The following is a 17,839-nucleotide window of genomic DNA, read 5'->3' as shown; positions in this document are numbered from 1 at the left end:
ACGTGCTTTCTCTTTCCACAAACTCGATGTTTGTGTTCCTTTATTTTGAGATGCTTTTAGTATTACTGTTTTGTGACTTAAGGAATATTAGGGAAATGTTACCGTGAAACTGGACAACGTTCACAGTGTTTATTTCTGATTGCAGCGGCTGCTTCATGTCCGTTGCACTATTCAGGGAGTCCTTTCGTTGGCGCTTTCATGAGGACATGATGAGGAAGCTGGAAACTTTTGAAACATTCTCTTTAAAAGCACAGCATGTTGGGGACTGCTTAGTCAATTAGACCTATGTTGCGCTTTAGATCTCAAAGCGCTATGGTGGGTGCAGCACTTATAACTCATGAAATATGGGGTGCAACTCACAAGAAGGGGGCAGGTTTGAGTGCACATTGGTTGCAATCGAGCTCTTAAGATGATGGGCTGTGTGTATCCATTATCAGCACTCAGTCTTCGCTAAGTGATCTTGTTTTGTTTTTGTTGTTGTGTCAATGCTTTGCTGCGCCCGTTTGACTTACAACGTGCTTTCTCATTCTCCAAACTCGATGTTTGTGTCCCTTTATTTTGAGATGCTTTTAGTATTACTGTCACACACACAACCACAACCACACACACAACCACAGACACACACACAACCACACACAGCCACAACCACACACACACACACACACAACCACACACACAACCACACATACAACCACACACACAACCACCCAACCACACACACACAACCACACACACAGCCACACACACACACACAACCACAACCACACCCAACCACACACACACACACAACCACAACCACACACACACACCACACACACACCCACACACACACACACACACACAACCACATACACACACACAACCATACCCAACCACCCAACCACACACAACCACACACACAAACACACACAACCACAAGCACACACAACCACACACACACAACCACACACACACAACACCACACACACAACACCACACACAAAACCACACACACACAACTACACACACAACTACACACACAACTACACACACAACCACACATACAACCACACGTACAACCACACACACACATAAACACACACAACCACACACACACACACAACAACACACACACCTAACCACACACACACTCAACCACACACACAACCCCAAACACAACCCCACACACAACCCCACACACAACCACACACACACACAACCACAACCACACACACACAACCACAACCACACAACCACACACACAACCACACAACCACACACACACAACCACAACCACACACATAACCACACCCACAACCACACACACAACCACACCCAACCACACCCACACCCACACCTACACACATACCCACAACCACACACAACCACACACACACATACACACAACCACACACACAACCACAACCACACACACAACCACAACCACACACACAAAGGGAGGAGACAACTGCAGCAGGACCTTCGGCTCGATCAGGACAGCAGAACCACCGGAAAAGGAACCCCTTGGCACGACCTGGGCAGCAAGAAGTTGTCACGATCCTATGAACAATAGGGTCATCAATGATCTAATCCAAACTGTAAACTGTGACAAATAACATCCCTATATATTGCAGCACCACAAAAACAGCAACAAGCATTGGCATAGCCAATAGGTCTTGCCTTTGGGACCTTATAAGTGTTTTACCATGCAACAGTTATTGTTGCACCAAGGATATTGTGCTGCATAACTAAATACTTATAAGGTCCCAAAAGCGAGACCTATTGGCTATACCAATGCTTGTTAATTCTGACCCCTGGATGTCCCATTGAAGTTTGTTCTTGACATACCAGGTAGTTAGTTTAAAAAAACACATTTTATTGACTTTTTAAAGTACCATCTGGGCAGCAGTCCTGCATATACACATTGAAATAAAAGATAGTTCAAGAGTACCATGTTTGGATACAAAATTAGCAACAGTTTGCATATATAACAACAACAGCTTTGCGACCAGGTAGTTAGTTTTAACCTCCCTTTCACTTTCTCACACACCCCCTCCATGCCCGGCTCATCTGAAGGTTTTAGAATGCCTCTCAACTACATTGACAAAACATCCCTGAGCTCCTCCCTCTCAGTGAGGGGGTTGTAGTCCACACTGTGACTATGTTCGCAATGCGAGGAGGTTCACGATGATGAAGCATGCCACTCACTGGTGGGTGAGGGAAACCGTCCTTTAAAATGTGGCTCCCCCGCACTCCCCCTCTTCACTTCAGACCCAGAGGTGCTTGTTTGTGTTGCCATATTTGATACAAGGGGAGTTGCCCCCTGATGGTCTTTATGCCTCCTCAGGCCTCTTTGTGTGTATTGGCAATACACTGAATGTCAAGGCCAGGCGGATATCAGGTGAACATGGAAGATGCCAGGGAATTCACAATCAGTTCTTCTTACATGCAACAGGCATGAGCAGCAGATACCCATGAGAGATACAAATCCTCATGGTCAGCTTGAAGCAATTGGTGGTTGGAGAGAAACATGGATTCTGTTGGTCCGACATTGTTGTAATCCAAACTTTTAATTCACATCTGGCTGAGGTCTGCAGAGCATATTCTACTGCTAATTCCTTTAGGTTGTCAGCCTCAGCAGGTCACATACCTATATTAGATAATAAAGTAAGGCCCCACCTCTTAACATGTAAGCTGATGTGAGGTTATGTAATCCACTAAAACCTAAAAATACTCACACTTGGGAAGCGAAAAGAGTACTACGTCTATTCACTGGGTAGCTGAATAATTCCTACCTTTCAAGAACAATGCTGTTTGCGAAACTGACTATGTTGTTTTGTCTCATCTCATGTACGAAGGTTTCCATTATTAGACCATCCTTTGCCCCGGAAGGGGTAATGTTTACCATAACTCACAGGACAAAATCTAAAACACGGACAGTTTATACCCGGCATTCTCAGACAATCTCATATTGTGTGTGGTAGAGATGTATGCGGGAGTATGAGAATGTGTCTCGTGTGCTCATATCTTATGGGGCTATCCAGTTGTTGATATCTATTACCAAGCCTCATAAGGTAGTCTCCATACCCACCATGGTTAGATGTGATTGATGTGTGATACAGGAAGTTGGAATTGATGTTTCAGTATGTGGGGCCCATTGTACCAGGGGTGCTATGTCTTTGAAAGCCTTTATGTTAGGGGATAATTTGTAAGATATTTTATAGATAGCAGATTGGTCCTCAGATTCCTCTTATATGAAATTATTTTTCAAGCCAGTGACTCAATTTGCCTCTTTGGTGTTTAGTATGTTTTAAAAGAGCATAATCAGAGACCCTGGTCCAGAAATAGGAAGAAACATTACATAACAAACATGAACGAAAATGTTCATTCTATTAATGATATATGGAAGATTAACCCACCCTCTTTGTAGTCCAACTTACCAGGAGGATAAGTTACTATGTTGGGTATAAGTATTTTGAGATTGGTATTACTATTGATAATATATATATGCAGACTTGATTGTTCGATATTGACAATGTTTCGGTGCATTGTTAGTTATGACATAAAATGTTGAAAATGTACAGGATCTAATTACTATATTATACTTTCATAGTTATGGAAGAGAAAAAACAAAGATCAACATGAGGCAAAGGAGAAGACTGTGAAACAGTCTTTTACGCAAATAAAGAACACAATCGGGGGATGACAAACTCTCTCCTACTGTTATGGGCATTACTATTGGAAGTTGAAGTCATGTTAGTTTGTTTATTAGCTGCTGTGAAAATTCAGCAAAGTTGAGTATAATATTCGCCTCTGTAGAGTGCCAACCGGCCTCTACCAATGGAAGAGGAGGCTGGGTGCGGCCGAATGGATACATAAACATTCAGTGGAGTGCTCAGGACCATGCCCAGACAGTGACTTCAAGTGTCTGGTGTGAATCTTTTCTGTTGGGTCCGCAGTCTGCACAACCTGAAGCCCCAGACCATTATAGCTTCCATGTCCTTAGTAGGGGGAGCGTAAGTAATTTATGCAACAAATAATCAAGTGATCAATTGCATAAAAAACATAAAAATAGTAACTAGTTTAAAAGCCCTTTGTCGCTATCTGAGAACTCTGAAAATGTGTCCTCATTTTAGCTTTCTAGACCACTAATCATAGTTTCTATGAGAAAAAAACATTCATTTTGTTCATATCTTAAGGAAAAGCTTTAGGTTTTACTGTTTTGTTTCCATCAAGATGACTTCAGGTGTGCCATACTTTTGTCATATCTAAATAGAGTGTTATCACTCAAGTTGTTTATTACAACACTTTGGCATACATGTCAACCTTTTAAAACTGGAAAAAGTAAGAGATTTTGGAAATCAAATTTGGGGAATGTAAATCCCCATTTGAAATATATTTAGGCAGAGGAAATTTTAGGAAGAAGAGAGCTAAAATAAAACTATGTTTGGCTCAAAAAATCGGGGGGGAGGAGCCAAGATGGCGACCGGAGCAGACGCTTGAGCGCCCGGCTCCGCCGGCCCTTGGCCTCGGACTATCATCCTGATTCCTATCCTCGCCGATTTTCGAGGTGCAACGTGCGCGACGACGCGCTGACCGCGCCGCCGCTTTCCCGGAGTCTGAGCCCGCCCGGATGCCGGAGTTCTTGGTGCCTTTGTTCTCCGCGCTGGACCCCTGCTCTATTGTGGCCTTGGCCGGCCCCCTGGAAGCTCCGCAGTCACTGGACCCCCGGCGCAAATCTGAGCCCCGCGGCCCCGATCCCGCCTCATACCACGGATTGTCGCCAGATGAGCCGGGGGAGAGACGCCCGGACACCTCCTTCACCTTTCACCTGACGGGCTGGAGTTATAGGGTAAGCCCCGGTGTGGCGGGTCGCCTGCTTCGCTCTGTGGCCCGCGCTGTGGAAGGCTGCAGACCCCCTTCTTCTATTGCCTAGTCGGCTGCAAAGAGAGTCCGAGGGAGGGGAAGCGACTGTTGGCTTTCACCTGTTGCGGCGCAGACCTGCGTGGAATTGCCTCCTTGCTACGACCCCCCCCCTGGCCACTGTACCGTTCAGCGGTAACACATGGCGTTGATTGCCTGCTCGCTGCTGGGGGGCGATGCTCCGGTCTCGCCCGCTGCCCGCTTCGCCCTCCCTCTATCAGACTCCAGCTCCACAGTGCCGTCCCGGATTGCTGCCGATGTGGGGACGCAGCTTCCGCTGACATGCGGCTCCGTTCTGGCTGCCCTGCGGGACCTTCGTCTGCAATTGTGTGTTGGCTTGCAAACGCTGAGTGAGCGGTTCGACTCCATACTGTCGGCTGCGGGTCGTGAGCGCCCCGTTTGTTCTCAACAAGACGTGGGTCTGCCAGTGCTTCTGTCCTCTTGCGGGGACGCAACGACTGTGTATAACCGTGCTACACTGGTGTCTGCATCTGGCTTTCCCGGCACCCAGGATCAATCGATCTCCTGCTCAATTGTGGACACTTTGTTTCCCCGTTCATTGCTGCCTGCTTTGTTGTTGCCTGCCTCACCGCGTCCGCAAGAGTATCCAGCTGAGCGACACCTGACGTCCTCGAGGAACCGTTCACGGTGGCCTACGGCTTCTTTTATGTGGAACTCCTGTACTTTACAGGCCAGGTCTGGATTTTATATGGTGCACAAGGGGACCTCAATAGATGATCGGCGGCCATTTTGTGACTCTACTTCTCCATCTTCTCCCAAGCGGCCATATTGTCTTTGTCTGCACGGGCTGCGGGGCCTTCATGTGGGGGCTAGTCTACTCTTACGCCCGCGATCGGGCCAGGGCTAGATTGATTTCTATCACCATGGTGTCACGGATGGGCTGGATTGGGACTGGAACTGTCTGCATACGTTGTGCGCACTCGTCGCGATTTGTCTGCCTTCATTTATATGGTTGTCACACGTTATCTTCACACGACCGCCTTTGGGTGTAGTGGGTTCTTAGTGTGTGGAGACGTAGTTGGCCGGTGGTTTCGGGCGCTCCGAGGTTACGTGGGCTCCTCCCCGCTTTCTTCTTTGTTTTCTTATTTTCTTTACTCTACTCCTACTTTCTCTCTTGTCTATATTTCGGGTTCATTGGGCGACAGGCACTATGCCGGGGGGGGGGCAGGCCGTAGCCTCCGCATTGGTGTAGGGTGGGGGGGTAAATTACCTTTTCTTTTTGGTTCTATGGGCCTCTTTCTTCTATGTCTCTGCGCTATACTTGTTTCCGATTCGGGGTCCGGGTGTGGGGTGGATTGAGTGAGGGCGGCTTTGGAGGGGTGCGTATTTACTCATGTGACTATCCTGTTCTATAACTGCATCGCCTCACTGTCTGAGATTTTCTATGGCCGTTTTAATGATGCTGCTGCTCTCCCGTGTGATGAAGCCATCTTGCGGACTCGAATCTCCTTGGTTCTATCCTCTACTGACTTTTTCCTCGATAAAATTATTTTGAAAACCTTAAAATTAACCTTTACTTCTCCTTCCCCTGGTGTCAAGGATCTCTCCAGTGTATAACTCCTGAATCGTTGCTAATCTTGACCATTGACGCACAGGGGTTGTAATGTGTGTCTCAGTGCTTAACCGTTTTGTGGCCGGCCCGATGGTTGTAGGCCCGTATTTGTCCTTTTCATATGCACAAATAAAGGTTTTAAAAAAAAAAAAAAAAAAAAATCAGGCGCATGAAGACTGGGGAGGGGCAGGGGTAGGGACAACAAACTAACCATGGAGGGCAAGCGGGTAGGGCAATGGTAGCACATCAGACCATACAGAGTAGGAGGGAGGGGACACAGGCATAGACTTGTACATAAGGGGCCATGGTGGAAGTGGGTAGGAGCAGCAGGCTAAGCAAGCTAAGCAAGCATGAGGGGCAGTGGAAGCACAAAAGATCACAGGGCAGGAGAATGGGGGCAGGGACAGACTAGATCAATAGAGAGTAGGGAAGAGAAGGCAGGGGCAGCAAGCGGGCCATGGAGGAAAGGCCTGCATAGGCAGGGCAGCGCAACAGACTATGGAAGGCAGGATTGGAAGGGCTAGCGGCTCGCACACAGAGAACAACCGGCAGGGAGGAGGGCAGCAGTAGCAAGGGCAGGAGTGGAGTGTGGCAAGGCTAAGCAGATGGAGAATGGAGGGCAAGCAGGGGGGAGAAGGGGCAGTGGCAGCAAGTTGGCTATGGGGGAGGGGGCAGGTTGCGGCGGGTAGGCCACCAGCAGGGGTTAGCGATGTGCCAACCCCCTTTTACGTATGGCAGAAAGCTGTGCGCAGTGGAGGCGTTGGCTAAATATGTTAAAAAAAAAAAACACTGAAAAAACCAAGGGGTAAATAGACATTATAATCAGGTATGGTATTATGCTCTTCCCTAACATAAAAAAAACCAAGACATTCATTAAAAAGACTAAAGGTTAAAGCGCCATTATTTTTAGGTGTGGAAGTAAGATCTTAAATTAATTTTTTTTTAAACTAGAAATTCACTGAAAAAAGGTTATAGTAACATTATAGTTATGTGTTAAAATTCGTTAAAAACGAATGCTTAATAAACACAAAATAATTTATATTTTCCGGTTATAGTTTAATGAGCTAACTATAACTTGCACTCCTCTCATGCACTGCTTATGACGTCACATATCACTTCACTCATAAAATGTTAAATAAAATCATTGATGACCTCGCTGATGACATCATAAATGACATCACTAATGACATCTCTGATGACATCATCCAAACTACTGCTCCTCAAATTACTCTGTAAATCACTCAATCATTTTAGAAAACAAAAGGGCCCACAAGCATTTAGAACATACATTGACTGAATGTACATGTGTACATTCATGAAATTTAATAGTGAATTCCTGGAGACAATTCTGGTTTGATTCAGTATAGTAAAATGAATATGGTGTATAGTTTAACTACCAGATAACTTATGAGTGAACAGTACTTTAAACAAGGTAGAGACTCGGTGCAACTAGTGTGAGTTGCAGTCATACGTTGCAAATAGGTTGTGGAGAGAACAAAGGCCCTGTTGCCAAAATGTATGAGAAAAACTAAAGGCTAAGTTCGCAGTACATTATGCACCAGTGGATTTTTATGGCCATACTGACATTAAATATTTTTCATGAAGTGCTATTAACAACTTTATATAAACTGGATATTTATAAGGTACAGATATTTATTTCAAGAAGTTCAATGAAAATTATGAGACATTATACATTGTATAATCTATGGGTGACTCACAGACAGGCCAAGTAACAAAATGATTGTAAGTGTTGTTCTAATGGTGAACACCATTCTGTTCATTTCAAGAATATGAGTTAGGTATTTTTACAAACATGCCTTAAAGGTATAAAAGCATTAATGTGTTGACTCAGAATTCTAGTCAGAGTGGACATATAACAGGTATATCTCACCAAGGTAAATAATGACCAAACACTCTTTTGAAGGATATTTAATGTTTAATACATTTCTGACAGCATTAATGTCTACAGAGACATTACATTTCTTAGACCCATGAACACCAGTAAACATCAAGAGCATAATCTCTGCTAATTGTGGCTACTTTCACAGATATGCTTTATGCCTTGCATGTTGCAAAAGGTTACGACCATTAGCACCACAGTGGTAGTAGTCAAGTCAAGTCACACAGCTTTATTCGATCTTTATAAAAACAGACCATAAAAGCACATAATATCATAACATCTACATGTCAAATATATAAACCTATGTACAGTGTTAAAAAAGAATTAAACAGTTTTCCATGACCAAAATAATCCATTCAGATAAAACTTTTAAAATCTATTAAAATCCGTTAAAGTTAAGATCAATCATTATTGTTAAGGGATTGTCCCACCATTTTCTTCTTTCTTAAACATGCCCACAGGAATAAGGCATACAAATGGATCCGATAGGGCCTTTAAAAAATACATAGCCACCCGATACTGTTTAAAATTATGATACCTCAGGATTGGGAGAATTAATTTTTTTCTTTCCCCTGAATAGTTTTTGCAAAACAGTAATATGTGTGGGTCTGACAGCACAGCAAAGTTGCTGCAGGGACAAGGTGAAAGGTCTGCCAGTTTGTATCTCTTTGCCGGATACCCCAGGAGTAACAGGATCATATTCAATCGGAAGCACAATAGAATAAATCCATGCTGCGCATTATTCATGCGAGATAGATAATAGAAACCCTCCCCAGGTCTTGGAGGAACCAGATCGTAGGCACTGGAAGTGTAATGAAAACATTTATTTCCCCTTCGATCATAATTTGCTCTCTGATTGAATAAGTCCGTTATCCTTTTCTTTGTGATCCTTTTGCAGGAATCAGGGTCTTTAAATAGTTCTTCCAGCCCTAGGGCATTCAGTTGGACCTCTACATAATTTAACCACCCAATTCTTTTGTATTAATCCAATTTGCACCAATCCCTGATAATAGTTTGTGTCAGGTCCACCGTAGACCTCCGCCATATTGAAAGCCACAGCAGGACTGATGCCAATCTTATGCAATCAGTAAGGTAAGGAAGACCCAGTTTGAGATGCAAAATATAGTTTGGAGCTGAATGCGGTAAGGACACTCTGTTTTTAAAGAAGCTGTCTTCTACTTGCTGTAACTAATCGACATTAGCCATCCCCAAGACTCCTGCCCCATAAATTGCAGCAGACTTTGTTTTTGCGAGGTAAATATTATTTATTGTGTCCAGGGGGCTACCTCCCAGCTGCTTTGCGAATCTTTTGACAGCATTGAGGCTCCTTTGCATGCCCTGGACTCTTGCCACCACTAAGTTGGAACATGTGTGAAACTTATCAAAAAGGAGTCCCAGAGATGAAAAGGAATCGACAACTTCAATTTTCTTTCCTGCCAGCTGGAAGTGGGGGTATTTCTCTCCTCTGGCAGTTCCTGACACAATTATGAAAGATTTGGATTCATTTACTTTTAGGTCGAGGGAGGCCATAAAAGTGGAGTGATCCGAGATTAACGATTTCAGGGCTAACCCCGATCTGGCTATCAATACTGCGTCATCCACGTATGCCAAGATTGGGAGAGGGTCATGATCGAATTTAGGCAAGTCCATGGGTAAAGCAGACAGGGAGGACTCTACCCCGTTTGTGTAGATGGAAAAAAGAAACGGGGCGAGAGCACACCCCTGTCTTACTCCCTTTTCGATTTTAAAGTAGCGTGTACATTCCCCCCTCCTGCCATACCGAACACACGCGGTGGCATTGGCGTACAGCTGACGTATAAAGGCGGTTATCGGCGAATCAATGCCCATCCCCTCCATCATGGACCACAGCCTTGAATGGGAAACACAATCAAAGGCTGCGGTCAGGTCCATGAAGGCAATATAGATCTTCCCGCCTTTTGCCTTTGTATATTTCACTACAGATAAGGAGAGGTTTAGGCATTGATCCACCGTGCCCATTCCCCTACAGAATCCATATTGTGCCTTCATAAAAATATTATGGGTTTCAGCCCACGCCTCAAGTCTGGCCAAGAGAACCCGTCCCATACGTTTGACAGTAGTGTTGAGGAGGGATATAGGACGATAGTTCTTTGGTGACCCCTCTCCCCTTTTTTGAAAATAGGTACAATTATGCTCTGATTCCAGGATGAAGGGGGACCTACTATCTGAATACTTTTAAAAATATTTGTTAAAAGAGGGACCCACAAGTCATAATTGTCCTGGAAGAGGTCAATAGGTATCCCGTTGGGGCCTGGCGCCTTGCTGGGAGTGCAGGCTTCTAGTGCCTTTCTAACCTCTGAAGGAGAGAAGGTTAGCCCTCCCTGGAGTAGAGGTGCTAAGCTAGGCAGCGATGGGTTAGAGGGAGTTGATGCACCAAATATATTTTCAAAATAACTCACTCATGCCTCTTCATCTACATGTACATCTAACGTAGGCTCACTAGGCTCTTTGAAATGCGGGCGTTCACTATTTTCCAAAAGTCTCTGCTACTGCCTGAAATTGCAGCTTGCTCAAGGTCTTCCCAAGTCTGAGCCCTGAGATCCTTGTCTCTGGCCCTTCTAGCTAATTTATAATCGTTACGTAATGCACAAATCTTGTTGGGGTCTCTAGGATCGTTTTTAGGACATTTATGAGGGCTTTTTCAGCTTAAGAACAGGCTGTATCGAACCACCCAATATTGGGAGTAGCATTTGCCGACTTAACCCGGTGAGTGCAACTTTTATTTTTTGCCAAAAGGGCGCAGAACTGGGTAACCATGAATGATCGGGATGCGGTCTCTCCCAAATATGATAATACATCCTCCTTAACTTGAGCTAAAATTTCAGGAATTAGGTTTAGCTTATGGACCTGTGACCATTTCAATTGATAGCCATTTTTCCTGATCAAATCCACATCTTCAGCTACCTCATTATGAACTTAAGCTTTAGACAGGATGCTTAAATGTATGAATAGAATGGCGTGGTCACTGTGGGAAGTAAATCGAGTACTCATATGCACCACTTTCCCATGTAGATGTGCTGGAGCCAAAATGAAGTCAATAAAAGACTCGTGGATGCCCCGTCTAAATGTTGACACTTACTCTCCCTCTTTCACTTCATTAATTATACCCAGATTCCACTTTATGTAATAAAGTATTTAGGGTTTCACCATACTCATTGTGGATAAAATGTGACAGTGGGTTACCATGAAAGTCTTCTACTCCGCATACTCTAGTCCCATTAAACTTGCACAGATGAATATTAAAGACCCCCGCCCAAATGAGGTTTGCGCTACCCCCATTTTTGCCATGTTCAATTTCTCAATCTCCTTTTCTAAGGTGTCCACCACAACCTTCCTGTTTCTCCCAGTTTCGTTGTTATAAAAATTGACAATTGTCCAGATGTCCTGATTCCTGTGACCCAACTGGAAGATCTGGAAGTGGCTGTGTATGGGACCAACCTGCCTAACTTGAAGACATTTAGTGTTTGAAATTAAAGTTAGCAGACCCCCCCTTTGCCCTCCCAGAGGGTGATGGAACTGCCGGAGAGTGGAAGGTACGAAACCCATGGAAAAAGACTGGGGGGCATATTATCAAGAACGGCGTTAAAATTATCGCCGATGTAGTGGCAGGAAACTGCGGCTAAAGCGACGATAAGGGGCTTGATAATATGCCCTTGTGAATTCCAATAGAAGCCCATGTTCTGGTGTGAACCTGGGTTTCTATTGGAATTCTCCAGGGCATGTTATCAAGCCCATTATTGCCGCTTTAGCAGCAGTTTCCTGCCGCTAAAGCAGCGATACTTTTAACGCCGTTCTTGATAATATGCCCCTGGGTCTTTAGCCCAAGTCTCCTGAAAGAATACTAACTCCATGGTTTGCCACTTGTTTAACCACTGATGGTTTCCTAACTCGAAGGCTATGCCTGCCACATTCCATGTTATCATGTTAGTCTTGAGTCCTCGCTATCAATCATAGGGGGTAGGGGGATCGGCAGATGCTCCAGATTAATAGATATAGGAGTTACATCTTCAGGAGTATTCTCAGGGGGTGGTATAATATGTTGAGACTCCACTAAACTATTCTCTACTAGGGCCGGAATAGTTGCCTTGGATGTTAAAAGAAAGGGTAAAGGAGTTAGTCAATCACAGTCCTCCAGGTTCAACAGGGCTTCGAATCTGTTGTGTAGTCTGATCCCGCGATTTGCGGAGGGGTCGTCTTTCCCTCTCTCACCGGGGAATGATGATGTTTTTCTACCCCTATGATACCTTTCTGCTATTGGTCTGTGGCCGATGTAGAAATACTCTAGTGATAATGGTATTATCTGTGTATTCCTTAGGGAAAGGCTATGCATGTTAGAAGAAAATTAGGTCTAGGTGTAGCTCACTGGCACTTTACAGTATGAAAAATCTACAGCAAACTGTCACATTCATTGGATGATGTCATCAGTGATGTCATCAATGATGTCATTTTAAAAGTCATGAGTGATGTAGTATGTAAGGTCATAAGCAGTGTGTGGCGGAGGATCAAGTTATAGTCAGTTCACTGAAATAAACCTGTCTAATTTCAGTGTTTTTCTTTGTTTTTAAGCATTAGTTTCTTACTAGTTTTAACAGCTAACTATGACCTTAATTTAACGTGAGTGTGTGTCTGTGTGTTTGAGCGGGCACGCAGTACATGGATAAGCCTTCGTATTAAATGTTTGCCAGTGGTTTGAAAGATTGTAATTCACAAAAAGGAAGTCTAAGTGAATTATGTAATTCACAGTGCTTTACTCATTTATCTTTTTTATTAAAATTTAGAATTGTCCTCACCGTAAGAAAAGGAGGTTTCACAAAACTCCTCCTGAGGTTTTAGTTTAAAAATGTTGTTTGTGGGCAGGGTTTGCTGGACTCACAAGATTTGTCCCCTTGGATCTCATGTGGCTCCATTTTCTGTGGCCCCATGCTGTGGTAGAAAGAGGTGCACTCAATGACAGACTAATGAATAAACCGGTCCTAGTACCAGCAGATCAACAGGGTTGATGTACTGTGCTGCTAGTCCAAAATACTACGGCTCGTCTTGTCAAGAACTTGCCAGCCAAAACAGCCTCTCTCCCCTCCTACAACACCTGCATGCAAGCGGATTAGATTCAAGAAATGCTGTATTGTGCGCAAAGAGTTAAATGGCAAAGGACCTGGTTATTTAGCTGAAAAACTCATCCAATATCATCCAACTAGACCCCTCCAATCTGGCGAGAAATCTTTGCTCCTCCCTCCCCGTTTTAGGGAATCTCGCATGGGTGGGAATGCTTTTTCCTACTTTGCTCCCTACTACTGGAATCAGCTCCCGATTCATTTCCGGAAATGCCCTGAATATCTTTCATTTAGAAAACTTCTTAAGACTGAGCTCTTCTAAATTATCTGCATCGGGTCTGCTCTGACTGCTGCATGCCCTACAGGCTGGAGATACCCCTTAAGGGGTTATTTGGGCACTGTACAAGTAAATAAATAATAAATAATAATTTTGCCTGGCAATTTGCTTGTGGATTCTCAACCTGCCAGTACATCAGAGGATCAAAGATGGTGCCAGCTATCTATTGGCTCAACCAAGGTGGGAGCTCTGCATATATCTTTGAGATGCTTCTGCAAAGAACTTTGAGAGGGATTTTGCTGACAGAGAGAGCCAGAAGGCGGTTGACTGGAGCCGTCTTCTTCCTCCCTGCTGGTGGATGTGACATTGGTGAAGATTTCATGGAAAGGAAGGCCTGGGTGGAGACCTACCCACTCCATAACTGGCAGGACAGACCATTTCTTAGGCTCAAGTAGCAGCCTGAGGAGGGCTCGGACTGTGGACTGCGAGTTTTGGTTGTAACGAATGGAAAAACAGCCAGCTTCATTGCCTGCATTTGAAGAAAAGTGTTAAACCAGATGGGGGAGAACCAACCTTTGTGGTCCATGGGTCTCCTCACAATTGGATGGGGAAGTAAACTCCCAGATGCTGCCTAGGTTGATGGTGGTTGGTGGATTCGAAAGTGCTGCCGCCTGGATCATGGAAGTACTTTGAGAACTTCAAGGAACATCGAAAAGAATAGCAAATCAATAAATGATGCCTTGCTGGTGATAGATATGCCCTTAAACACAGCAGAATCTTCACTACAGGGAGTGTCAGCAACGGTGGAAAGCTGAAAGCCTCGTGTATGTCACTTGAAGCAGAAAGCAAAACTCATAATGACTCATAATAACAAATCGTAGATTGCTACACAATCTCTGATTTGCCTGGAGTCCCAGATTGAATCGCTAGAAGATGTGGCCAAGACGGTGAATATTCGTCTATTGGGGCTCTCACGATTGGCAGATAATCTGTTACTCCAAGGTACCATGCAATTTGTTTTTTAGATGCAGAGATTTTTCTCATTTGACTCACTCTTGCAAGCTACAGTCTGCAAAGCCTATAGGTTGCCAGTGAGGAGATCATGGAAAGGTGAAGGAACCTTTGGGAACAGTGATTGCTTTTCTGGGTAGTGCATCTCAAAGATAGGTGTTTCTGATGGCAGTATCGGGGAAAAGAGACAAAATTGGTGAACTGAAAAATCCTAATATTTATGATTACAGCAGATCCTCACGGCAGGGAAGATGGGCAATTGCAGCAGATTTAAGGATATCCAAGCTAGTGACTACACTATTGCACCTGCCATACTGAAAGTTGTCCATAAAGGTAGACCACATGTCCATACTCCAGCTGAGCCAGTGGGTGCATTTCTAGATAAGGTTCATGTCGGCCTCGTAACTTGCAGGTTAATCCATGGGTGGTTAATATTTTACCAGCACAAGTAGTTGTGGTTTCCTGTTACAAACTGTTATGTCCTAACTACAGGCCAAGCACAAGCTTAGGGGTGTTCTGATACTTTTCTTATATTGTTAGATTGTGTAATTTGAAGTTCTAGCATCATCTCTAAGTATTTGCATTTCCCTCACTGACATATTTGAAGCGAAGGCATTTTTAGGCAGGAGACAACTAAAATAAATACATTTTTGGCTTCAAAAAACCAGGAACATGTACTGGGACAAAAGAGGGCAGGGTGAAGGGACAACAAGCCCCCCCCCTATCTTGCCTGATTGTTTTGCTGGGGAGGTTTGACCACAATTAAATCATCCCTTGTTAACAGCTTTAGATGTTTATTACAGATAATCAGTACAATACAAGTTATATTTAGAAATACAGTGTAAAGAGGTTTTTTTTATCTAAAATACCTAAAATTGTCTTTTACATATACCTTTATTCAGCACGACTATAGTATAAAGAGACAGTATTACCTAAATGTGAATCTTTCAGCAGCAACTAACAGGTGGCCTTTTTATGATTGAGATTACTTTATATTGCAGTCTTACAAATTAAGGGAGCAAGGTCAAGGTTAGCGACGGATAATAGAATTTGTCCCCGATGCTATACATCAGTGGAATCGATATAAAGCATGGTATAGGAAATGTTTACGTCCACTGTTCAGGGACTCTGGTTGTAGAACAATGCATGAGAGAACAGAGCTTTTATGTTGAGAGTGATTCAAGCAAATCTATTAGGTGTACAGTAAAATAAATTAGACAAACGATTTATTGATTTTGATGGAAGTATAAGTGAAGAGTATGCTTTTGGTACTGATGGACAGTTAATGTTGCACATTTTAAGGTTAATCCTGTTCTCATATTGTAAATTATTTTCCCTGTATGAAGTGGAATTGTGATTTTTATCTTTTTACTTTATGGATAGAAGGCTAGCCAATATTCATTCATATATGCAGTCAACTTGAGTATTTTATTTCAATTTTATTTTATTTTTTCCCTTTACTCTACTTTATCTATTGTAATTATTTTTCAATTAGTCCAATAAACTTACATTCATATATATAGGTGATATATTAATGAGAAACTGTCCATTTGGCCTAATAATGTCATCAATGGGTTATGTTGACATAATAACCCAAGTGTCTGAATGCAAGATCTTTTGTAAATGCCATCAGACTCCAGAGATGCCTTTCATGGAAAATAAAACACCAGTTGTCACTATATATTTATTATATTAGAGGTTTTATTTGGTTCAGTTTGTAGGAAAAGATACTCTTTCACACATGAAAAGGTTTATTGAAAACAGCAGCTTCAGTTAAACTATATTTGTTGTCTGTAGAAAAAAGAGAACATGCTTAATGGAAGGTGGCTAGTGAAACCATTTTGAAATGTTTAAATACATAGTTTATCAGTAAAAATGAGACCTTTTTAAAGATTTGGTCTTTCAATATTTAGGCAACAATGGCTACTAATTGGAATAGGTACACTCGGGCTTTGTTTACCTTTCATGAACAAGATTCTGATTTATATTAGGTTCCTGGTGAAGCTTTACGGAGTGGTTTGGTGCTTTTCTTACCTAAATTCACTGTTATTCTTATAGTCTCTTTTGCTGATGGGAAGGCAATCCTAACGAGTCCATAATTCATAGGAATAATGTAATTTTTGCGAATTAGGGAAAATAATTCCCAGGTATGATAAAATCCCAGCCATCATCTCATTGACATCATCCCTGTGAAATATTTGTTTCAAAATTACGGCTTGTTGTTCAATAAAAGTAAACAAAGATGTGATACACACACACACATATATATATATATATATATATATATACACACACACACATCCAATATTATTTTCATGTATAGCAATTCACACATGCATAATGCACGAATAGAAATATTTATGCATGTGTAAAAAATAAAGTATACATTAGCTCTCATAGCTGATACTGACAATTCATTATCCAATTTCTTTAGAAATTGTACATTTCTTCTATTAATCATCCTTTGAAAAGTATTTGTTTTATTACAAAAATAAATATACATTTCACGTTCCACTCATGACCTTGCTGAAGTCGCTTAGTGAGGAAAAATGTCAGCTCTCTGTGGGGAGGCTTCATTCATAATCCCCATCATTCCGTAGGTCAGTCATCCATGGAGTAGCATCTTTGCGTCATTTTTCTGTTCTGAGTGCATATGAGGTGACTTTGCTTTGTCCTGGTCAAACTTGCCTTGAGTCATCTGATTTAGATAGGCCCATCACCCTATTAAAAGGAAAAAAGTATGGAGCTGTTGAAAGCGTTGCATGGTATACACACTGAAACCAATTCTGCTTAGGCAAGTATAGTTCAGAAACAGTGATTAATAAATACAAGTATTACTGTTGTCTGTGAACCTTTATTGTTTTTAACTTTTTACATGTATTTCAAAGATTCACTGTTTTCCTCCCCATCGCACATCCACATTACCTTATTTTATTTTCTAAAGTTATGCTACGGGCAAAACGTGTTATTTGAGGTAGAAGAGATAGAGGTGGAGTAATAATAGAAAAGGACTACATCTGTATTGTGAAAATAACACCAAAAAAAACCAGAAGTCCAATTAAACATAATCAGGAACTGATAATTGT

The 17,839-nt window shown here is 42.7% G+C and overlaps 1 protein-coding gene across 1 annotated transcript in view; it reads right to left on the bottom strand.

Moving 5' to 3' along the window:
* Positions 1 to 8,391: 8,391 nt before the first annotated feature.
* The window catches only part of TM4SF4 (transmembrane 4 L six family member 4), a 51,502-nt gene continuing 42,054 nt past the window's right edge, over positions 8,392 to 17,839 (bottom strand). The window contains exon 5 of the mRNA XM_085635081.1: positions 8,392 to 17,474. Within this exon, the coding sequence (XP_085491207.1) occupies positions 17,457 to 17,474 (18 nt within the window). The 3' untranslated portion in view covers positions 8,392 to 17,456. The remainder of the gene's footprint in view (positions 17,475 to 17,839) is intronic.

This window comes from Triturus cristatus, chromosome 11, assembly GCF_964204655.1.
Source record: "Triturus cristatus chromosome 11, aTriCri1.1, whole genome shotgun sequence".
Taxonomy (NCBI): Eukaryota; Metazoa; Chordata; class Amphibia; order Caudata; family Salamandridae; genus Triturus; species Triturus cristatus.
The sequence above is the reverse complement of the archived record's forward strand: the minus strand, read 5'-3'. Positions and strand labels throughout refer to the sequence as shown.